This window comes from Vipera berus (assembly GCF_964194415.1).
Source record: "Vipera berus genome assembly, chromosome: 1".
Classification (NCBI taxonomy): Eukaryota; Metazoa; Chordata; class Lepidosauria; order Squamata; family Viperidae; genus Vipera; species Vipera berus.
This window is the reverse complement of record NC_138202.1, coordinates 285,964,277-285,990,026: the sequence shown is the minus strand read 5'-3', so window position 1 is coordinate 285,990,026 and position 25,750 is coordinate 285,964,277. Positions and strand designations below refer to the sequence as shown.

Genomic DNA, 25,750 nt, shown 5'->3' with positions numbered 1-25,750 from the left:
CACAATGATGCTTCATTTATTGAATACACAAAATCAGTACTTCAGCAGTCAATTGCTTTATGAGTTGAACAAAAGATGCCATTTCCTGATTAAAATACAACACCTGAGGGGTTTCCCCGGTGGAGAAAAATGGTGAACTGACAAGTTTCCAAAGAATAGAGATGATGCTAAGGTGGAAACTGATGACTGGATGGCAAGCCTGTTTCAACAGTGCTTCTCTGGATATGGAGAAGCCAAGAGATTGCCCATATCTGCTCCAGAAGGCAGTTCCTTCCAAGAAAACCCCAGGGATTCATAGGGAACCTGCGCGCAATCCATGGATAAGAACACTGGGAGACACAGAAGAAACAAAGTCACAACCCCAGCAGACCTTGCTAAAAGATTCTGGGTTCACTCAAACATCAATGTTGCAATGTACACTTTGTGTTACATATGCAGGGACCTTCTGAACAGTAAAACAACTAGACTAGCTGGTGTAATGGTATACGGGAATAAACCTTAGGAAACAGGGATGGCAGGTGAGGTTAGGGAAAAGATGCCACCTAGGGAACAAACAGATAAGGCAGAATGTAGCCCTCAGAAAGAAACTCAGAATAGAATCTCCCTAACTTCTCAGCCTGTAAAAGAGATGGTGGGAGATTTGTATTATCAGATTTGCAAGCTGTCTGATGTAATGTTGTCTTATAATAAAATAGAATTAGCTCATTTGTTTGTCTTTCCTGTCTAGTCTATCTGAAAAGGCTTAAACCTGATGAGTGTTCCTTTGGACCAAGGTGCGATTAAAGTGAATTTAAAAAAAACAAAAAAAAAAACAACCAACTATAAGGAATTTAAAGTAATTAAAAGTGAAACACTTACCAAAATTTTGATCGATGGACATTTAAAATGGATAAAGGGATCAGTCAAATTTGGAAAATTGTTCACTTTAAAGTGCCTTTGAATTAATTATATAAATAATACATAACTTCATTGGAAAAGGGTCTGTTTAAATTTTCCAACAGAAATGATTGGTTAACTTTTTTAAACAAGGACAATTGCAAAAAATATATATATCATAGACTATAAACCTATAGACATCTGAAAGGGATCAAAGAGTTAAGGTTATAGAGAAAAGCCTCGCGCAGGCTCTCTTTTGCTTGTTGCTTTTCCATTCTGGATTATATATTTTTTTTAAAAAAATGTTTATTTAGAGTTATTTAAATATTTTTATTTTTATTTTAATCCTATTTATATCCCGCCCTTCTCCGAAGACTCAAGGCGGCTTACAATCTAAGCACAAATCAATGTGCTTAGCAATAGCCTTCATTCTATGTATATGCCTGCTTATTAGGGCTTTCGGGGGGCCCCAAGCGGCATTATTACAAAGTCAGCTTATTGCCCCCAACAGTCTGGGTCCTCATTTTACCTACCTCGGAAGGATGGAAGGCTGAGTCAACCTTGAGCCTGGTGGGATGCGAACCTGCACTAATTGCAGGCAGCTGGTGTTACTTAAGGAGGCATTAGCCCACTGCTCTTTATAAATGTTTATTTAGGAAGGAAGGAAGGAAGGAAGGAAGGAAGGAGGGAAGGAAGGAAGGAAGGAAGGAAGGAAGGAAGGAAGGAAGGAAGGAAGGAAGGAAGGAAGGAAGGAAGGAAGGAAGGAAGGAAGGACCCTTAACATAGCAAACAATAGGAATTAAACCTGAGATTCTACAATGGATGTTTGAAGAATTGGGGAAGAATATCACAGCATTTGTGACAATAACAGTGGCTGAATTTGTTAAGCGAGATTTGCTTATATTTTTTTAGGAAGAATGGAGAAAAGAAGAAAAATGAATTAAAAATGTGGGCAGATTTAGGGAATGATAGAAATTTTAGAAACTAAAACAGAAAAAAGTTTTTAAAAAGGAAAAAAATAAATGGAAACTAAGACAGCCCAGAAGTGGAATAAGAACAACCTTGTGATGATATTGAGGAAAGGGCTGCTGCAGTCTTAACAAAATTTTTGAAATGGGGCAAATATGACATGATGCAGAAGTTGATAAGGTGAATCAAATTAATATAAGATTTGTAAAATCAAGAAATATACCAAAAGCCACTGTGCACTTTGTGACAAAGAAGACAATCAGGTTCTACAACAACTGTGTGAAGAAAAAGAACACATCTTTCTGATTGATAATCTCAAACAGAAAGGGATACCATTCCAACTGACAAGGAGTGATTAGATTTAAGTAGAAAAAGATACTACGTTGTTGGGATGATCAGGGATAAAACAAGAATTACTTTCAGAAAAGAAAAGATCTTATATGAAATTTTTGTTGAAACTGGATAAAAATGACTTAGTGATTTCTAGATTTGCTGATTTAAAAAAGATTAAAAATAGAAAGGAAATTATATTTGTAGTTTTAAAGGGGATGGAGAGATAGCAAGTTTGTAAGTGCTGTAAAGAAGATTGGAAATCATTTATTTAAATGATTTTTTTTTCTATCTGTATTGTTTCCTTCACTGAATTTACCTCTCCCTCCCTTCCTTTATCTTCATGTGAACTTGGAAGGGGCCTGTCTGAACATTTTCTTCAGTTGCTTTCTTGGCCCAAGGTCAAGCCCCTCTTATCTGCCTTAGCACCTCTCCTCCTGTCTGTCCTTCAAGGCCATTCCCTGTACTCTCTATAGGAAATTCTCTTTCTGTGTCTATCATACCATTTTCTTTGCCAAAAATAAGCCAATTACTGACCACGGGCAAATGAATAAATGCAACATATTCCTTTACTGAATCCCTTGAGAATCAATGTAATAATTAATATGTCAATTTAGAATGCTTAACCTTGTATATTTATCCACCTATCATTTAGCACTAACTTATTGCCTCTTAAATCATGGCACAATGCCATGTTGCATGTGCCAATGGTTTGTTCTGCAGAAAAAAAAGTAGAAGTCTTTGATTAATAATAATGGCACAGAGCTTTATGAAATAGCTTTATACACGTTTAATCAATTTTGTGATATTTCTGTGTAGATGATTGATGGCCCCTAGTTACACAGTAAGATACAGTTGCCTGTTTTAATTGAGGAAAATCCATCATGCCAATAAATCTTTTCCCAAACTAGTTTCATTCAATGCAGCCAGATAAATAACCTAATCATTCTTTATAAGCCATTTGGTAGCGAATCACACTTTCTATTCTCACCTACTTGGCAAAATGTTCCACTTATACTGTATATCCTGTATACCCTAACCCTACTGTATACCCTAACCCTAACCCTAACCAACACACAAAGGCCTGAAAAGAACACTCCAAATCCAATTCATAATTAATCACATGATCCAACCATTGTGCCAACTGTTGGATACATCCAGTAGTCTTTCAGGAAGAAAAGGCACACTTGGAGATTAGGACAGAAAGCCACAAGCTCACTCATCTGGTATGTACAGAGGGCCATCTTTCATATATCTCTTCATATATCTTCTTAATATTCAAGGAAGCAAGGAAGGCCTACTTCACATTAGTAAGTAACAAAATATTTATGGGTAGTCAAGAAATTTTTAAAAATACAGATATAAACTCAGAGGCAGATTCACAGGTTTCAAACATTTTCCCAATGATCAAATACAGGTAGTCCTTGACTTACAACAGTTCATTTAGTGACTGTTAAAAGTTACAACGGCACTGAATAAAGTGACTTAAAGCCGTTTTTCACCATTACAACCTTTGCAGCATCCCCATGGTCACTTGGTCCAAATTCAGACGCTTGGCAACTGGTTCATACTTATGACCGTTGCTGTGTCCCAAGGTTATGTGATCACCTTTTGCGACCTTCTGACAAGCAAAGTCAATGGGGAAGCCAGATTCACTTAACTATCGGGTTACTAACTTTATCAGTGCTGTGATTCACTTAACAACTTAACAAGAAGGGTTGTAAATTGAGGCAAAATTAACTCAACAAATCTCTTACTTAATAACAGAAATGACAGTCCTTCGAGAGCTCCCAAAGGATGTCGTCCCGCATATAGGGAGAAGGGCGGCATATAAATTTAATAATCAAATCAAATCAAATCAAAACAAACAGAGAATCCCAGTTCTCATATTTTTCTTATAATGTTATTGCCGATAAAACAAATAATAATTACCAAAGAAGAGTTCTATAAATAAACGTTTTAATTTGTGCTTTCTTAGCTCAAACTAGCGAAGCACCATTATCTCTTCATCAGAATTGCTCAGATTTTCTAGGAATATTTGAAAGATTTTCAAATTAGGCTGCAATACATGCATATGTTTTCTAGAGTACTTTTTTAAAAAATGTTATCAGTTTTGCAGCTAAGTGGTCTTCTCTTTCTCCAGTATTTACTCCAATGAGTTTCAACATTCAGTCCTATTACTTAGGAAATTTGTATAGAAACTAATCAGTTGAAAAAGTACTCAGTTTAAGGTTTCCTGATGTCAGTGCCTCACTTGCCAACAGCATACCAGATAGCAAATCCAGCCAAAGGATGGACACAATGAAAAATGTGTAGATGCTTGCTATTTTCAGCACAGCTATTAATTTTTCAGAGAACGAGGGAAAAGCTAAATCAGTGATAATGGACTGCAGTGTTATCATTTCTGGCACAGGTGGTTGAGGAGAAATACAACAAAAAAAATAAATTCAGGATTTTGCTATGGATACTAATCTAAAAATTACTCTAAAGCAGTTTTCCACAAGTGACAGGGATGCAATTCTTAGATTTGCCAGACAGTAATTATGGAAGCTATAGCCTTAACAAAACTGTTTGGCAATTGATTGAAGAAGACAGCTCTTCAGATTAAATTCTTTAACTATTTATGCATCAGTAAATTAGTAAAGATATAGTCCATCGGGATGCTCTATCGTGCAAGCCAATTTAAAATCTCTAGGACTTGCACATATATTCCAATAAAGATTGCCAGTAAACTTTCTCACTGGACTGTGCTCCCAAACAGTTATCATCATCAAATGCTTAGCATTTACACAAAACTTGTACACTATTCAAAACAGTTCACCTCCATTAACACTCAAGAAATGGGTCAGAATTAACCCTCTATAACAGAAAGGAACATTAAGGTGAACATTCTACTTTGCTTTAAAGCAATTTATGGCAAAAGCAGGATATCAGTTCCCAGTTCAGATTCTTATATCCACACTGCACTAACAGAATAACAGAGTTGGAAGGGACCTTGGAGGTCATCTAGTCCAACCCCCTGCTCAGGCAGGAAACCCTATACCATTTCAGACAAATGGCTGTCTAATCTCTTCTTTAAAACTTCCAGTGTTGGATCATCCACAATTTCTGGAGGCAAGTCGTTCCGCTGATTAATTGTTCTGTCAGGAAAATTCTTGATTGCTTTTCTCCTTGAAGCAATCTTAATTTCCATCCATTGCTTCTTGTTCTGCCTTAGGTGCTTTGAAGAATAGATAGACTCCCTCTTCTTTTTGGCAACCGCTGAGATATTGGAACACTGCTATCAGGTTACCCCTAGTCTTTCTTTTCATTAAACTAGACATACCCAATTCCAGCAACCGTTCTTTGTATGTTTTAGCCTCCAGCTGCCTAATCGTCTTTGTTGCTCTTCTCTGCACTCTTTCTAGAGTCTCAACATGTTTTTACATCATGGTGACCAAAACTGAATGCAGTATTCCAAGTGTGGCCTTACCAAAGCATTATAAAGTGGTATTAACACTAAAACTAAATTTATTTGTGTATAAGTACAGATCAGCACACACAAACATATACAGTGTCCCACTATTTTCAACCAGTGCTTTTTTTGTAAAAGAAAAAGGTGCCGGAACTCACACATGTCATACAACCCGCCTTGCCTACCCTACAAGGTTCTATCCAAAAAAGGTGCCGGAACTCCGTTCTGAGCGTTCTATGACAAAAAAAGCCCTGTTTTCAACCATAGACAGATTTAAAATTCTGACTTCATAAATTCCAACATAATTGTGTGGAAAGGCATCAGGTTCTTGCACACTTACTTATGAACTCCCTCATACAATATCATTTGAATGTAGACTCTGATTTTGTCCAAGAAGCTGCTAACGGAAGGATGCTGTGAAGGAAGCTGAAAATTCAGCCATCTTTTCTCTTTATGCAGCTCCTCAAGTCTTCTTCTAAATTTATCAGCTAGGAGAACAAAGGAGAATTGCATTATCAAATGCTATACAGTATGTTACAATTTGTCTGAAATCAAATGACAAAGTGATATTAGATATGCAGAAAACATTTATTTGTGAAATATTTTAACTGATTTTATTTTAAAAAATGGATGCAATTTTTAAAAACAGACCTGAAAAATATTTGTCGACAGACTCGACAGCCTAGGCTTATGTTATTTAATTTCCTGATTCCAGCAATCAGCTTCAGTCTAGTCCTTTCAATATAGGATTATTTTATTTGGTATATCACATGACTCATCATATCTTTCTATGGTGAAGTTTGAAAAGCACATCATCACTGATTCAATATTGCTACTAGCATATGTTCTTGAAAAGAAAGATTTGTTGAAAAAATATTGCTGTTGAAAACCAGTCTTTCTAATGTTGGAAAAAGTAATTCCACATACCGTATATGTAGGCCTAAAGTACATTTTTTTCACTATTTTTGCTGTAATTTTTGTCATAGATATCAAGTAAGTTGGTCCTCTTTTCCACTACTTATCCTCTTTTCCAATTGTCTAAGTCCTCCTCTGCCTGTTCAGACATCTGATAACCCTCCATAATCACTTCATTCATGACAGTTTTTCACTGGCAAATTCTTAGGTCAAATTTGTCATGATGCTAATTATGCAACAGCCCTAAGAAAGGGGACAGATTCATCCTAAGGTACCCAGAATGGCCCTGGGGCAGGGAAGGGAAGGCTGCTATTGGACCTCAGACTTCAGGTCTCTAGTAAAACCTGAACCCAACACAGCCTTCAGGCAAGAAATCATAGAGGAAAGATTGAACTACCAGTCCAGCAAAAACCCCAGATCATACCTTTTTTTTTTTTGCAGAATGTAAGATAAGAAACAGAATATTAAGACTTCTCAGGTTCTGCACTTGCATTGTCCAAAGTTCCCCAAAACAACAATCAGCGATTGTAATCTGTGCTCTTGTTGTTGTTGTTTTAGTGCTATTTTCAGAATTTTACATTGGCAGGCCAACATTCTCCTAATTTGGTGCTTTTAAGAAAAGTTGGACTAGAAGCCCCATGATGGTCATTCTGGCTTGAGAATCTGGGCTCAATACTGAATATATAGATCATATTAGACTGAAGGAGGCTCAATCTAGAACAGACATGTCAAACACAAGGCCCAGGGGCCGGATCCGGCCCACGAAGTGGTTTCATGCGGCCCGCGAAGCCATCCTGGAAACAGTGAGGGAACGGCCCCCACTGCCTTGGCCCCAGCCCAGAGACCCCCCTCCTGCCAGAGACCCTCAGATCTGTCCCACTCCTGCCCAGGCCCCCATATTGTTGTTAGCCGCCCTGAGTCCTTCGGGAGATAGGGCGGGATATAAGTCCCATTAATAAATAAATAAATAAATAAATAGGCACCCTTGATGCGAACGATGTAGAGATGGCCACGCCCACCCACTAGGCCATACACACTCTAGCCACGCCCACCCTGCCCCCTGAGGGCAACCGCAATGCTGATGCGGCCCTCAATGAAATTGAGTTTGACACCCCTGATCTAGAATATATTAAAAATCTATTCTATTTATTAATGTAAAGTTTTAAAAGTTTGATTGATTCTGTAACTGCATTCAACAGCTGCCAAAACTCATCTGAACTGTTTTCAGCACTAATCTTATCACATACTCTAAGCAGGTTTTAAATTCCTTTTCTAAAATACTTATAATTTAGATTGCCACTTACACTGAATTTACTTTTGAGGACCTTTAAGAATCTGAACAAAGGGCAAATCTGAAAATAATTATTACTTCTTCATTGAATTAAAAAGACATATATTTTCATTAATAACTTACAATTTAGAAAGTGTCATTTTCTTCTTTTACAGAAGCATTATAATTTTATAGAGAGCATTTAAATATGCGTTCTTCAAAGTAAAATTCAATACTTGTTTTTGTCTGAGTGACAAAAAAATCCTCAATGCTTTCATCACTTACAAGCACAATCACTGTTTTTCATTCTTTTTAATATATGCTTATCCTCTCAGCTGTGCAAATACATTCAGATCTACTATTATTATTACATCTTAGAAGGAAAATCTGCCCAGGTGCTATGGAGAAATGAAAATATAATCTGAACTAAGGTTTATCCAAATGGAAAATCATAGGCTTGTGAATTCACTAGAGACAAGGAATATCTCCAAGAAATTAAAAGTAATTAGGATTTACTGATCTAGGGACAGAAATTTGATGGATACTAGTTGGTAGCAAAGTTTTTTCTATTCTTTTTACTGCTATCTAGTTGTCATTGTGATTTTTGCAGGCCTGATCTGTTAGTGCTAGAGAAAACATTAAAAGTATACAACAGTTTTCAGAGAGATAACTATAGAAAACTCATAAGAAATCTTCATTTTCTAGAGCAAAAGTGTGGTTGGAGTGACCCACACACTTTATTGTGAATACTCTCCACCCATTAACAAAATAACTCCAAATATTTCTTCCTGAAAACAAATTGTGTCTTAGCCTGGAAAAGCCAATCCAGAATTCAGAAAACAGGCACATAAAAGATAAGAACAAAAGTTTTATCCAGATCCCCCTTGAAAGCGAGTAATTCAGAAATATTTTACTTGTTTAACACAACTTCTCCTGCCTTATTAAAATACCTTTTGCAGAATTTAATAATTTAAGATTTATTAGCTTAACCTAATCTCTTAGAAGACAACTGCTGCCTGTCCTAATCAAAAAGAGGGCACTGTAAGACTCTAGCGAGGTTCAAATCACACAGTTAACCTACTTTTGGGTGTTCACTATCCTTTTGCCTATCTCATCTCATAGGACTGCTGTGAAGATCAGACTTCACAATGGTACAACAAAGTAGATAACTTTGATTGACTTATTGATTATATTTCAAGTGTTGACTCTTAGAACAGGGCTTTTCAACCAGTGGTACAGGTACCACCTGCGGTATATTGGCACCTGGCAGGTGGTATGCAACCATCCTAGAAAGGTGGTAGTGGGGGAGGGGAATGAGCTGAACCGGTGGCAGCACCGCACAAGCCTGAGCGAGAGATGGCTGGAGCTGCAGGGCTGTCAGGGCTCAGTGGAAGCACCAGGATCAGCGCCAAGCTCCACTGATCCTGGTGCTTCTGAGCCCAGAAGAAGCACCGATCAGCTGGAATGTTACAGCATCTCCAGGGTCTTGTGATTTACATTCAGATGCTTGGCAACTGATTCATATTTATGATGGTCACAGTGTCCCAGGGTCATGTGAAGTGACCAAAACCTGCTGCAACCACCCAGCAGAGGGGGGGGAATAAAAACCAAACACACCCCCACCCCACACCCCCACTGCCAATCCTCAATAGAAATGCTCACAACAATGAAAACCTCGGACAGGAAGAAGAGCACCACCAGGCGGGCAGGCAGGTATCTTGCTCGGTTGTGGCTTGGGGGGCACTTTTTTCAGTGTCACTAAGCAAACTGTTGTAAGTCGAGGACTACCTGTACTTCATCACTTTTTTCCTTTTTTTTTTTTTGGTCATCAAGTTTTTGACACCTTGCTAGGCGACTGGTGGTACTCGGATGTTGCCATATTCTAAAAGTGGTACAATGGGTGAAAAGGTTGAAAAGCCCTGTTTTAGAACATACAGTAGATAGATTTTCTCCAAGCAATCTGTCCCTAACTTGTTTTTTCCAGATTTTCCAATGGTGCACCCATTGCTACAACCTCACTCTGCAGTTAATAACAAAAAAATCTTCTCTTCCCAAATCAAACCAACATCTTGTACTGAGCTCATAAAGCAATATGAGTTTACCATAGATTCAGAAAAATGGGCTGTGAATGTGACTCACCTCTACTAACATCCTGAACAAAACAAATACCGTCAGCTATACTAGCAACCATTACTGAGCTTCAGTTTAAAAACAGAGATAACTTACTAACTAAAATAAAATGTCTTCAAATAATGTGCCATCAACTATGTTATCATGACTGATACATGAAAAGGCTGCCATTTCAACAAAAGTATCCTTCCAAACAATAAACGTCTGTCAGGTTATTACTCCATCAAATCTGTCAAACATGACTTCTTTTTGCGCTCTAGGACAAGATGACACATTATGTAAAAGTCAAATGGGAAAAAAAGTCCCTTCCACTATGTCATTATCCTCCCTTGCTAAAGGTTGTTGCACTCAATAATTGTTGCTAACAAAAACAATGGTTTACAGCACAAGAAAATTATGCACCATGTTTTGCTTCAGGACCAATCAACATTCCCATCCAGATTTCTTTTCCATATTTTTAAGAATACCATGGTTTGTTTTCCTTTGTATTATATTTAATACCTGTACATTAATATAAAATTATTAATTTATATTAATATTAAATATTTAATTTATATTTTATATTTAAAACCAAATGATGATAAGGGCAATGAACATGGTATGTACAGTATACATAATTAAAATCTCACATGTTACTTTTAAATTACCGTACAAAAGTTGAGTGTTTATTTCCAAATATAAATATTTATCAAGGCAAAAATAATTCTCCTAATCAAGATGGAGATTGAATTGAATTCAGTGTAGAAAACTATACACTTCAAGTACTTCTTGTTTTAAGAGCTGGAAACTCTCTTTCATTGGATGTTTGATCTTTCATTTCATTTTATTAAATTTATATGCTGCCCTTCTCCCTGAGGACTCAGGGCAGCTCACAACAATAAAAATTAAAAAACATAAGAGTAAAAAATTTAAAAGAGAATTAAACAATAAATGCAAAATTACAAAACAATTTAACCCAATAAAAAGCCTAATTAAAAATTGTAGTCAGTCCAGGCCCGCTTGTTGGAACAACCATGTCTTCAGGTCACAGCGGAAGGATCTTACTAATATGTAGAAGTAATTCTAAGGTTAACAAAATGTTGGAGAGAAAACAAATTGTAATGATATACTTCATAATCAAGGTTAATATCCATGTTCCCAAAAATCCCAAATATAAAATCTCCGCTCTGCACTCTTATGTCTGCCCATGAATATCCTTGTTTTCATGTGATTTAATGAAACAGACAAGAGTCTGTCTATATCAATACACAGGGAAATTTCCCTAAAGTCATCAACATATGAAGACAAGACTGTGTCATCATCATATATCATTATGGGAGGTAATCTCTTACAACTTCAAAGAATACCATTTATAGTAACTGCAATTTGCTGTTAAACTGAAAACAATGTAAGGATCTGCTGTTTTCTATCCTCTGAAAGAGCTCTGATTAGACAGCTAAGTATCACACACGCAGCTCCAGAACCCACCAAATTAAAACCTTTTATTTTCTCCTCTGATTTATCAAGGTGAAAGAATGGCATGTTCCTGAGAAATTTTCTGATCTTATGAGCTCTCTAATAATTGCATTTGCAAAATTTCCCAATACCTGTGAAGAATATCATTATTCTTTATTCTGGTGACATAATCAAGATTTCCCTGTGGACATGATTAAATAAAATACTTTTTCCAATAAAGAAAATACCCCTGGAGAAAATGTTTTCAAATTTAGACATTCTGATAATGTTTAATAATTAGGCATTCTATTAAAAGTTAGGAATCAAGATACCAATAGATATCTTCACACATTTTTTCTGTTTTTTAAAACAAACTTCACCTAGAAATAAATATTAACATGGATGGCTTTTTAAAAAAAATTATACCATTTCATTCATTGCTTTAAAATAAAATATGCCATCGGGATTGCAGACATTTTTTTCTATTTGCAAAATTGCATCATCATAGCATAAGAATAAATTGGGATAAAAGAAATTCTTGCTGTTTTCCGAGCCTGGTTGTTTGCTTGCAGATGTTTCATTACCTGAGCAGGTAACATCATCAGTTCAACCCTGAGCTATCCACCACTTGGATAAGAATATGCATTTAAGCAAGGACAAGATCAAAATACTGTAAAGTCCACATCAGATAATGGATCATTCTCTATCCAGCCTGAAGCAGAAGTAAGATTTCACTCTTTTTCAAAGAAAAACAATGCTAGCAATCAGTGCTAGCCTGTTTATATGATAGCCTGCATGAAGCTTAGCCATGGGAATTTCAATCTAAATTCTCTCTTGCTGTGAGCTGACATCTCTAAATTGTAAACTGTAGATATCGAAAGTAGTAAAACTGGTAAAAGAATCCTAGCAATTTGCAGGGGGCAATAACCAACTTTGTAAGGCACAGCAATTACATATCTGGAGTAGTATGAAATAAATCAACTAAAATAAATCAGTTCAGTATTCTATTGCTACCTGGTTTAGTATCAGAATGATTTCAAAGGCAAGCAGGGACATCTGCAGGAGAGTAAAAAAAAAACACAATTAAAGCTTCATTTTTATTTTTTTTTATTTTTTGCAATTGTGACTCCTTTTTTTATCCATTTATGTCCCCTGAAGAGTACAATGTGACAGTGTTATCAGGACCTTCTTTCTTAAAACTATATCACAACTGCATTCAGCTATTGAGTGATATGATCAGAAATGTGATTAGATGGACCTGAACAATAGGGTTTTTCTTCCAATAAAATTTCAGCCCTGTAGGCTAGATCAGCATACATAGAAAACCCACAAATACATTTTCAAAACTTATCCATTACTTAGACACCATGTAGGTTATATATAGAACTTGGTAATCATGCCCAAAGTTCACATATTCAGAAATACAGACACTGTAACTGGAGACTCTGTCTCCCCCATGATCACTATGATATGAGCTATATATAAAGAATGCACATAAAAATATTTAGCAGCAGGTGAAATAAATCAATGCTGTAAATAATTTATACAACCAAGACAATGTTTACTTGCTATATTATAGTAGGTGTTGTTTTTTTAAAAAAAATTGCCCAGTTTTTAGAAGACAAAAATGTGATCCTGAGATAACTGGAGAAGTATCCACTAAGAGGTGGATAGGCCAAGGTATTATAACTTAGATCCAAGCCTACTAAGCCATGATGGTGCAGTGGTTAGAATGAAGTATTACAGGCTAATTCTTCCAGCTGCTCAGTGGGTTAGGATGCTGAGCTTGTTGATCAGAAGGTCAGCAGTTTGGCGGGTCGAATCCCGAGTGCTGCATAACAGAGTGAGCGCCTGTTACTCGTCCCAGCTTCTGCCAACCTAGCAGTTCGAAAGCACATAAAAATGCAAGTAGAAAAATAGGGACCACTACGGTGGGAAGGTAACAGCATTCCGTGTGCCTTTGGCATCTAGTCATGCCGGCCACATGACCACAGAGACATCCTCAGACAAGCGCTGGCTCTTCGGCTTTGAAATGGAGATGAGCACTGGCCCCTAGAGTTGGAAACAACTAGCATGCATGTGCGGGGGAACCTTTAGCTTTACCTTATCCTTCTGAGGTCAGTAAAATGAGGACCCAGATTGTTGGGGGCAGTATGCTGACTCTGTAAACCGCTATGTGCTATTGCTAACCCACTTTTTAAATCAGACAATAAGTGCTGCAATCAGTTACACGAGTTACCTCAGAGGGCTATCTGAAGTATAGAAATGAATTTATTGCTGGAGTTATCTTTCATCTTTAGAGAGCTTTTACAACAAGCTACAGCCTACAGAAGCAACAGCAGCAGATGCAAAAGACCAACTGCTCTTAGACTGACCACTGCTGGATTTATATATAATGCTAAACCACAATATAATGTGTTTGGTTTTGCCTTAATGTATTTTTGAACCCAATCTCTGTGGTCTGCAAGCTGTAATTTATGAATTACGGCAATAAGTGGTACTTACATTTTAGTTAAGAAATTGTGGTTCATTTCTTCTTTCATATTTTTTCTATATTTCTCCCCACAAGCAGACCTGCCATTGTTCTTACCTCAAAACCAAAGCAGCAGTGCAGCATATAAATTATAACCCTTTTGTTTTTACATATTGCCCAACACTAACCACTAGGCTTTTGCAAGGCTGATATTGCTATTCATTCATATTCTCTGCTCCTCTCGCTCTATCTCTCTCTAATTAAAAAAAAATAAAAGATGTTACTTTTGTCCCCAAAGTGCTTATGGCACACGAAATCCTATCATTAGAGTATTGCTGAAGCATTTGATAATAGAATCTGTTTTTTTAAAAAAAAAATCTGATCATCACAGAGAATTTCTCAGCCAGAACTATCTAGGTTACAAATAAGGGTTATTTGATTAGTTTTATTTGAAAAGGAAAGCAGGGGAAGAAGGAGTCACGATACTATAAATAATAGTGCTATGTAAAAACCTGAAAATTTGGCTGTGATTTTTGAGAGCATATATTGTTTCACATTTATTTATTTATTTATTTTATTTTAATTCCATTTATATCCCGCCCTTCTCCGAAGACTCAGGGCGGCTTTACAAACTTAGCAGTAGCCTTCATTCTATGTATATGCCTGCTTATTAGGGCTTTCACACACCCCAAACGGCATTATTACAAAGTCAGCTTATTGCCCCCGACAATCTGGGTCCTCATTTTACCTACCTCGGAAGGATGGAAGGCTGAGTCAACCTTGAGCCTGGTGGGATGCGAACCTGCACTAATTGCAGGCAGCTGGTGTTACTTAAGGAGGCATTAGCCCACTGCTCCACCAAGGCTACTTCATGAAGTAAATAGAAAGCCATGCTTTCTAGAACTGTAAAAGGTAAAAGGTAAAGGTTCCCCCGCACATGCGTGCTAGTCGTTTCCGACTCTAGGGGCCGGTGCTCATCTCCGTTTCAAAGCCGAAGAGCCAGCGCTTGTCCGAGGACGTCTCCGTGGTCATGTGGCCGGCATGACTAGACGCCAAAGGCGCACGGAACGCTGTTACCTTCCCACCGTAGTGGTCCCTATTTTTCTACTTGCATTTTTACGTGCTTTCGAACTGCTAGGTTGGCAGAAGCTGGGACGAGTAACAGGCGCTCACTCTGTTACGCGGCACTCGGGATTCGACCCGCCAAACTGCCGACCTTCCGATCGACAAGCTCAGCGTCCTAACCCACTGAGCCACCGCGTCCCTTTCTAGAACTGTAATCAATGCTTTTTAACTATTATTATTTCTGTTGTAAAATCTAACAAATATCCCGCACTTAAATGATAGCTCTTTAAGATCAATTTATTGTCAGAATCCAAGTGGGGAAAAAATTAAAATATGCATGCCCTCTAAAAGCATAAGCTTGCATGAGTTGATATAAAAATGCAAGTTACCTTTTCCAGGCAACTTCCACAGAAATTCTTCTTTAAAAAAATCTCAGTGGTGAGTTTAACCTTGGAGCTGTCAAATTCCGCCATGAATAATGAACCATGAAAACATTCCAACATCCTTGGACAACAGAAAAAAAATCTCCTCCATGCTAAGCAAGGCAAAATGTTGTTACTATTTTCCAATAGAATTTTACTTGCCAAGAAAATGTATGAATAGTATTGTACTTAAAATTGAAAGAGCAAAAAAATCAATTTCTCCATATGCTATGAATTCCATTTACTATAGCAAGAAAATATGTGCGTATGAAAAAGTTCAATTATATTCCAAAGAAGCAAAGCCCAGAGAAAAGATTCAAACTGTTACACGAATTATTGTTGAGTTCATGGGTACCATTCAGCATGATAATGTGAAATTCATTTCAATTAAGACATGTGTTGACTGAAAAAAAGAAAATATGTGCATACAAATAAGCATGTGCACAAACACACTTGTATATATTATTATTTATTAAATTTATATGCCACCCATTTCATGATTTGAGGAGACTCTAAGCGGCTTTAATATAATTAATTAAAGAATTAAGGTCTAATCAGGCAATCTATTTATTTAAATATTTTGGGTGTGATGATTTTATATTTCCTTTAACTGTCATAAATATTCATGAAGGTAGGTTAATTCAATCTCTAAGTAATATAATCACTTTTAGGAAGTTCCAGATAAAATAGGTTTCCTAAGAAATTAAATTAACAAATGGTAGTTTTTTATATATAGTTAATATTGTTAAGGTGTGTCTTATCCTATATAAGCTAGAGAGTAATGGATTTTAGATTTTATAGTGGGTAGTATATGGTTGTTTATGATTGCCTTTTTATAGATATATACCTTGTATTTAGCTCTGGGAAGTCGGGGGGGGGAGGGGGGATGGAGGGAGGGGAGGAGGGAGGGAGGTTGGGGGGAGGTAGGGGGGGGAGCAGGGAGGGGGAAGGTGGGTTTTTTAAAGGAAAATTGTATTTTAAAACTTTTCAATAAAATAAAAAAAAAATATTTTGGGTGTGATGATTTTATATTTCCTTTAACTGTCATAAATATTCATGAAGGTAGGTTAATTCAATCTCTAAGTAATATAATCACTTTTAGGAAGTTCCAGATAAAATAGGTTTCCTAAGAAATTAAATTAACAAATGGTAGCGAAATAATATCCAAAGTGTGTATCACTACACTGGAAGAAGTGGGCAACAATATCTTAGGTGGCAATGTAGTGCCTATGGTAGAAATCATAGTTTGCACAGAATACCATAATTTTGTTTGGGGTAAAAAGGGACTCTGATTGCCTTTGTGGCATTCTCTCAAGTATTCCAAAATGATCTTTTCCATTTGCAGGAATTATAACCGCTAAGATTGGTAACCTAGTTAATACCTTTTTTAAAATCTTCCTCAAACAAGGTATGAAAGCCTCAACTGGCCAAAACAATTATGCATATCTGATGAAGACCGAGGCAGGTGGAGTATTACAACTTGGAAGAGCAAAGAACTGAATGCTAAGGAGCATGAATTACCAAAAGGAAAGGCAATAGATATGTTTTACGTTTGTGAAACTAAGAGGAAGAGGAAGAATGCAATAGAAATGAAGGGAGGTAGCCTGATTCTGTGGAATATGTATATGAAAATGCTAGGAAATAAAAGTATAGGCTCTATCATAAAAGGGTTGAAATATAGGTCAGAAAGTAAGAATCTATACCATCTAGATTATTGTTAAGGTAAAGGAAAGTAGAAATCCATAGGAGTTTAATAGTTGCATGTTACACTCCTGTGAACCAGGATAATGGAAAACCAATGATGAATCTGGGAAGAAAATGCAATATTCAGAATGAATACAATTCAGTGAGAAAATTATTCTTTGGGTGCAATGAATAAGTGGGTGGAACAAAAGAATATAGAAGACATGTTTGGGCGATTTGGAAATCCTAGAATGAGTATGCTGACTACTTAGAGAGTAAACGGTAAAGGTTCCCTCGCACATGCGTGCTAGTTGTTTCCAACTCTAGGGGCCGGTGCTCATCTCCGTTTCAAAGCCGAAGAGGACGTCTCCGTGGTCATGTGGCCGGCATGACTAGACACCAAAGGCACACGGAACGATGTTACCTTCCCACCCGAGTGGTCCCTATTTTTCTACTTGCATTTTTACATGCTTTCGAACTGCTAGGTTGGCAAAAGCTGGGATGACTAACAGGCACTCACTCTTACTGTTTGTTTTGCATATACAGTATATGGGTTAAGCCTCAACTTATTCATTTTCAATTCATGTAAATGAAAAGGCAATGCATAGAAAAGAATGGTTTGTTTCAATTTCATAATGAAAGGAAAGAAGTATACAGGAGGGCTGAATGTAAGACAGACCATTATTTAACAGCCTCAAAAGTAGATCAAGGAGGAGGAGGAGGAGGAGAAGGAGGAGTAGTTGCTTGGAAGTATAGTATGTTACAGAGTGTCACAGAGTGCACTAAAGGGAAGGATAAAAATGAATGAAAAGAATGACATTGTAAAATAAAAGGGGATGTGCAATATATGTGTGTTGCATGAGTGTGCATGTACATATATAAATTGGTGCCAAAATTGAGGATAAAAGTAAAATACTGCATTATGTGCATAGATTGAAAAAATGTCAAAGAGTATGTCAAAGAAAGCAAGGAACATTAAGCTTAAAACAGATGGAGAAAATGCAGAGCAAATTTTGATGGAATTAAAAAAAATGTAATGGACATGGGTTAAAAAGGCTAACCAAGGAGTATCAGCAAAGTGAATAGAGATAAAAATAAAAACAATGAAATGATAAGGCTATTGTGAGAAATGTTGGTTTTCCCAAACTCTTAATAATCTGAATTTAATCTTGCTAACTGGTTCTTTGCTTGCTGGTTATCCAGCAGAATTTTCTCATTGGTTTGGGTCTGTTCCCTCCCTAATAGATTATATAATAATTTTGTAAAAAAAATCCCGTCCCTTTTATTGAGAACATTTTTATAGCTAGTATAGCTGATGGTGAACATTTTCCAGGAATTTTATTTATTCAAATTCCTAATAATTATTTCTTTTTTTCAATATTTTATTAATTTTTTTATAGTCACAAATGCTTAATATTTTATCAGCAACATATTGTCTGGGTTTCAATATATTAGCTTACTAATATATGTTAAACTCTTTCTCTCTATCTTGTTTTTCTAGACAGTGATAAAATGTATCCCATGTTCTAAAATATTCTGAATCTTCTTTCTCTTTCATTTTCAGGTCAGGCTGCCCATTTCTGCACAGTCCAAAATTTTCTTAATTATCTCTTCCTCTGCTGGTAATTCTTCATCTTTCCAATGTTGAGCAAATACAATGCTTGCTGCAGTTAACACATGTAACATTAAGGATACACATTCCTTCTCATAATTTCCTACAATTATACCTAACAAAAATAATTCTGGCTTAAAATCTATGTGTCTTTTAGTCATTTTCTCTAACCATATATGTATTCTTGAGCAAAATCTTTTGGCTTTAGGGCATGTCCACCAAAGATTATAATATGTGCCTGGTTTTCGTCTACATTTCCAACAATTACTAGACATATTTTTAAACATTTTTGCTAACCTCACAGGTATTAAGTGCCAAAACATTTTATATAGGTTTTCTTTGTAAGCCACCGCTTTTATTATTTTAGAATTTCTTTCCCAAAGGCTTTGCCAGTTTTCTAACTCTACGTTATGCCCAAGGTTTTTTGCCTAATATATTATTTCTTGATTTGACCCCTATTATCATGGAGGAAGGTGACCTTTGCCCTATCCATATGAAATGGGCACCCCAACTGGGAGAAATGATTTGTAACATTTTAAAATCTGATGCAGCTCAGTTGTCATCTGCTCTGGGGAGCCAATTTCAAGCCATCAATCTAATGTAATCCAGCTCCTTCAGCCTGATGTTATAGCAGCCACAGCCCCACAGACCAGAGATCAGATTTTTCACACAGAGAATTGGTTTGACTTAGATTGCCTCAAACCTAAAAGACCTCTAACCGGGCTTTCTAACAAACACATGAAAGATCCTTTTCATATATTCTACACATGATGTGTTACTACAAAAATGGTAGTGCAAGTAACTATGTCCTAAGAAGAAAAGGGAATTATTTGGGATGGAACTGAAATGAGAGGATAGGGGAAGAAGTATTTTAAAATTTTGTAGAAGTAATACTGATATATTAGAGTGAAAGGAGGGCCTTCGCCCAGGTTCACCTGGTGTGTCAGTTGCGGCCCTATCTAGACCGGGATGCCTTGCGCACAGTCACTCATGCACTCGTGACCTCCCGTTTGGACTACTGCAATGCTCTCTACATGGGGCTACCCTTGAGGACTACTCGGAGGCTCCAGCTGGTGCAGAATGCAGCCGCGCGAGAGGTGGTGGGGGCTTTCCGATACTCCCATGTAACACCTCTACTCCGTGAGCTGCATTGGCTTCCGGTTGCCCTCCGGGTAAGATTCAAGGTGCTGGTTACGACCTGTAAAGCCCTAAATGGCATGGGTCCGGGTTACTTACGGGAGCACCTGCTGCCGGCATCAACTTCCCTTTGTCCAGTGCGCTCCCACAGAGATGGCCTCCTTAGGGTGCCGTCGGTCAAAGAGTGTCGACTGGCGGCCCCCAGGGGGAGGGCGTTCTCTGTGGGCGCGCCAGACCTTTGGAACCGTTTACCGGTGGAGCTCCGGACAGCTCCCGACCTTCGCTCCTTCCGACGTGACCTAAAAACATATTTATTTGAACAAGCCGGCCTGGTCTGATGGGTTTAGGGGTATTTTAACATTTTATATTAATTTATTGAATTGGGCTGTTGTATTTAATATTTCTTTTAATTTTTATATATTGTATTTTATTGTATTGCCCTGTACACCGCCCTGAGTCCTTCGGGAAAAGGGCGGTATAAAAATTAAATTAAATAAATAAATAAATAAAATAAGAACAAAGGCTATTAATGTCAGTGCTCAGGGAAAAAAAACTGAAAAAAGGAAGTCATAAAAGCTATAAAAATGATGGAAAAATGGTATGGCTGTAGCAATTGCCAGTGTTCAACACTGAACACAAAATATAACAAAATAAAATAAAACATTGTTTGATGTATTCGTGAATAAATTTATAAGCAGTTTTTCTGATGATGTTGTAGAAGCACATTAACTAGAGATAAGGTGTGCATATTTTGTATATAGTATGTTATTAGCTATGAATGTGAATGATTTGCAAAAAAATATTAGATAGAAGATGTGTTAAAATAAGGAGCATGGCTTAAAGGTGGTTGCTTTTGATGTAAAAAAAAAGAATGAATTGCAAATGTTACATAAATTATAAAATCAGAACAAATAGGTGAACTTCTTCATAGAATGTTCCTAAGATGGAAAACAAATGGAGAACTATTAGGATGGGGAAATGCTGGTAGAAAACTATTAAGCAGCATTTAGTCTGTTCAAGGAATGAATGTTTACCAAAAGAAAGAAAATAGCTATATAAGAGCTTACTTCTGCTCATTTTGAAAGAAAAAAAATCTGACAGATTTTCTAAATGTAACAAGGTTATTTACTGATTTTATATAGTGAATCAGTTAGTTTCATATTTTATATGGCGAATTGCTCTTCAAGAACAGCAAGAGGAAAATTATGTCAGTAAAGTTTGCATAAAGGAATGTAATGGTAAATGATCCATTCATATATTTATTTACAGTTTTTCCTCCAAGTGTGACTTTGCTATTTTAAAAAAAACTTATTAACCCCCCACTAAAATTAAGAAAGTTCAAACAATATGAAAAAGAACATGACATTTTAATTATTCATTCTGTTCTACTTTATAAAAATGCTCTTGAAAACAAACTGTGGATTTCATAAAACGTTTTGAGAATACTGTTCATAATAAGAAGAAGAAGAAGAAGAAGAAGAAGAAGAAGAAGAAGAAGAAGAAGAAGAAGAAGAAGAAGAAGAAGAAGAAGAAGAAGAAGAAGAAGAAGAAGAAGAAGAAGAAGAAGAAGAAGAAGAAGAAGAAGTTGGAAGGGACCTTGGAGGTCATCTAGTCCAACCCCCTGCTCAGGCAGGAAACCCTATACCATTTCAGGCAAATGGCTGTCCAGTCTCTTCTTAAAAACCTCCAGTGTTGGAGCATTCACCACCTCTGGAGGCAGGCTGTTCCACTGGTTCATCTGTTCCATCATCTGATACAGAATATCCAAATATCCATTAGGAAAAATGGAAGAAAAAGAAGTAAGTAGATTAAAGAGTTAAAAGGTTAGAAAAAACTAACCACTAATTGATACCTACCAATAAAACAATGCATAAAAGTGTAATGTCAGAAAACTGACACATTTGTCAGTCTTGGAGATGCAGGAAAAATGAAGTGCCAAATGTAATTGTGAAAATTAAATATAATTCTGCTCCAAATAGATACCTGCATTACAGAGAACCACTTTTTTACATGAATTTTCACTACAAGTAGAAGTGAGATTCCTTAATGCAAATGAATGCCATTGAAAAATAGAAAAACTCAACAACCTCCCAAGGATCATGTGAACACAACGGTCTCCTGGCGGCACAAATAGTCATGGGTTTAGATCTAGAGATAGGAATAGCTGAGGAAAGGAAAAGAAATCTAACCTTTTTGTAGTTGTAGATCACAAATAGTGGTCCCTATTTTTCTACTTGCATTTTTACGTGCTTTCGAACTGCTAGGTTGGCAGAAGCTGGGATGAGTAACAGGCGCTCACTCTGCTACGCGGCACTCGGGATTCAACCCGCCAAACTCAGCATCCTAACCCACTGAGCCACCACGTCAGATATGCACATGTAAAATGGAATGACTATGATGTGATTTTAAAATATGTTTTTTCACATGTTAAGGATCTTACTACTGAGGCACAGAGAACTTAGATTGAGATGACACTGGAATTGACAAGCCATTTTCTTTTTAAACTACCTTGCGTAACTGTTGTGCCAATAAAGGTGAGTTCTGAGCTTTGCCCATCCACAACTTATAGCAGCAACTGATTGCCGGAAACATACCTTTCTCATAGTCGTCCTCAGCTACTGCTTTCTCCTGAAGCTTCTGAAGTTTTCTCATCAAGGATTTTATCTGTATCAATCAAAAGATCATGAGAAATATTCCTCTATGCTGCTTTGAAAAATTGTGACCTAAGCATTGTGTCTATTATCACAACAATTCAAACGTTTTTATTTCACCCCACTTGGCCCAACCATTTCTGAAGATATTTCTGTCACCTCACATTCCACAGTCATCATTCAGAATTAAAGAGCACCCAGAATAGACATAATGATATAATGACCAAATATATTTATACGAAGGTGTGAAAATCAGACAAGTTTCCCATGATTCCCTAACTGGGGAAAAAAATCAAACACAAGGCAGACTGCTTATTTTACACATCTTGAGATTTGGAGGCTTCAACCAGGAAAACGTAAGTCAAAAAGTAATTAATTCCATTTTGGTTGGGCTCACCAGGAGCAGAGGCAGCATTCTGAAAGATTGGATAGGCGAGATCCAAAAACAATGGAGAAAAACATATAGGAAGGACATTGGGAGAAAACTAACATGAGATTGAAGGGCAGTAAATATTGCAAACTATTGACAAAAAGAGAGTAGAAAGGATTGAGATATTTGAAAGACAAGGAGGCATTTGAGAGCTTTTGGGTACTCTATCAGTGGAGGTTTTTAAGAACAGATTGGACAGCCATTTGTCCAGAATGGTATATGGACTCCTACTTGAGTGGGGGAGGGGAGGAGGTTGGACTAGAAGACCTCCAAGATCCCTTCCAACAGTGTAATTCTGTAGTTCTGTAACTTTTTTTGCTTACTAATTATAACCATCCAACAATATCTTCATAGGCATCTTCTCAAATTCTCATTAGAAACACCACCACCCCAAGTAAGCATTACAACAGCTATTGCATTGCTTTATGTTGGATGTCTATACCTGCTTAAAATTCCATCACACAAAATGGGCACAAAGAGTACTCTAACCTTTACTAAGCACCGATTGCCCAACAAACATTCCTGTAGTACTGGTTCATATTCCTTCATCAGAAAGTCCCAACTGTGGTCACCAGCAATGCCACAACTCTCATAGCCTGAAGTCACCGAAGAATCAGCAGATGTTGCCTCCAAAGAATCCGTGGAAGAAGAGAATGCATTATTTGTGTGGAAAGGTGAGAGCCTCCCACAGTCCTGCAAAATGTCATCCTTGGCAGCTTCCGACAGACGGGTACCAACTCCATCACACAGGGAGTTACATGAAGCCCACAATTCAGTTTGTGAAATCCTTTGGACTTCTCCAGGTAGATGGAAATTAATATTTTCTGTTTTCTCTACTCCACCTGATTGCACAGTTTCTTTAGATTCCCTACTTCCTGATGCACCTGCAGTGGCTTCAGAGGCTGAATTTAGTGAGAGCTGGATAAAACTAAAATGTGAGCGGAAGGAATCTTGAAGACTGGAAGGGCCATAGGAAGTTTCTTTGTTTTCAGGCTCCTGGGTGTTAATCCATTTCTCCTGATGATGAGCACACAATCTTTCTTTCTTTTGTGAACTAGCAGCCTCAGAAGTCTTCTCCACTGCATCTACCGGTAGCAACTTGCCCGACCACGCAGATATCTGAGGTGAGACATCTCCTTTATGGTTGGTAATCGCAGGAGAATCTGACAAGATGGCTGCCTGGGCCTGAGACATTCTGTTGTATTTGTGACAGCAGGAGGTCTAAACAGCACACCAGAAATAGAATAATCCCAAGACAGGTTCACATGGTATCTTCAAAGAACAGGAGTGAAGCTCTTGATTGTGTGCTATCTGTATTACTCAGAAAGTTTGGCTCACTGACAGATGGAGGATGAAATTCTATTTTCATACACACTCTGCCAGAGAGAAGTTCTCTGAAGATGGGCTCCAGCACAGATCCGAAAGCTCGGAAGGCAAAACTTCTCGGTGAGCGACCCAGATTAGATTCTGCAAATTCTATTTCTTGTAGGACACTGTTTCCTTTTCCACCTTCTCTTAAGAATCCACAGGTAATTAAAATCTTGAATCTCTAAAATAAACAAAGTGGGAAAATGGTCACAAACGTATTTTTCCACATAAGAGGGCATTTTGAAACCTAATTTGAAAAAGCCACCCAATACTGCACAGATTTATATCTTGTCATACTCTGTTAAAAAAAAAGGCAGGGCTCCAGAACTGTGGTGTCGTTGTGATAGTGACTTCAAAATTACTAATTAATAAAATGTAGTGTTTAATGTGATGGGGATTACTTAAAAACAGAGCTTGATGATAATAATTTAAACTAATGGATTGGGGCATGTTTTTCCCCAGAAGTTTTAATTGTTCAGATTTCTGTTCAAAATTCATTTGTATCATTATCAAATGGAGCAGATGTACATCTATTTTATGCTGCTTCTTGTCATGCAAGAATTTAGACACTTTAGACAAAGGACCAATGAAACTAATTCTAAATAGTATGAATGGCAATTTTATCCTGACTGCGTGCTGCCTATAGGAGAAACTATTGTGCAAAATAAAGATTTGAAATAATGGGTTTAAATGGTGGCAGCACTGTAATAATCTGACTGACATTTTTGGATAATAAATCAAAGAATTATCAGCACAATCTCTTTTGCTATATGTAAAGTGTGGTATTAGCATCAGTGAGATGTAAGAAAAAAAGATTTTGGCTCATACACATAGACATTCCTGGCTACTGAAATACATGTTGAAGCAAGGGTATTGCATTATAATAAACTATGTTGTATTAATGTATTGTATTATAATTATCCACACATACACAACATACCTGATAGAAACCTTAGAAGTGGACTGTAACCCACAAAGTTTTGACCATTACAACAAATGAAGATGAATCAAGTTTCCTTCTTTGATTCCAAAGTCAAATTTGAAGACCTGCCCCAATTATCTACAGAGACCAGATAAATCTATTTCTACCCAAAGCTTCAATGTGCCTCTTTACCCACATTTTAGGGCTTTTCCAAACCTTCTGAGTATAGGAACACAAATCTGCCTTATGAAATCCCAACATGTGTTGTAAATACAAGTCTCTCTCCAAGGGTCCACAAGGATGATTTAATGATTTAATCTAGTAAAGACCTTTTTTAACAGCCTTAAGCTTTTATCCAGTTGGCTTCCAGGTGGTCCTAAATGCCTTCAGTTTTAGACATACCACTTGCTAGGCATAAACATCCCAACCATCTCTGATTCTCCCATTGGGTATGTGTAGTTTAACGAAGAGAAGGACGAGGGGGGACATGATAGCAGTGTTCCAATATCTCAGGGGCTACCACAAAGAAGAGGGAGTCAAGCTATTCTCCAAAGCACCTGAAAGCAGGACAAGAAGCAACGGATGGAAACTAGTCAAGGAGAGAAGCTA

At 37.1% G+C, this 25,750-nt stretch overlaps 1 protein-coding gene across 1 annotated transcript in view; it reads right to left on the bottom strand.

Moving 5' to 3' along the window:
* DISC1 (DISC1 scaffold protein) overlaps positions 1 to 24,045 on the bottom strand; it is a gene marked incomplete at both ends in the record, with an annotated part of 176,299 nt that extends 152,254 nt beyond the window's left edge. The window contains 4 exons of the mRNA XM_081312602.1: positions 2,605 to 2,755; positions 5,970 to 6,117; positions 22,365 to 22,434; positions 23,341 to 24,045. Coding sequence (XP_081168728.1) covers positions 2,605 to 2,755; positions 5,970 to 6,117; positions 22,365 to 22,434; positions 23,341 to 24,045 — 1,074 coding nt within the window. The remainder of the gene's footprint in view (positions 1 to 2,604; positions 2,756 to 5,969; positions 6,118 to 22,364; positions 22,435 to 23,340) is intronic.
* Positions 24,046 to 25,750: the final 1,705 nt, after the last annotated feature.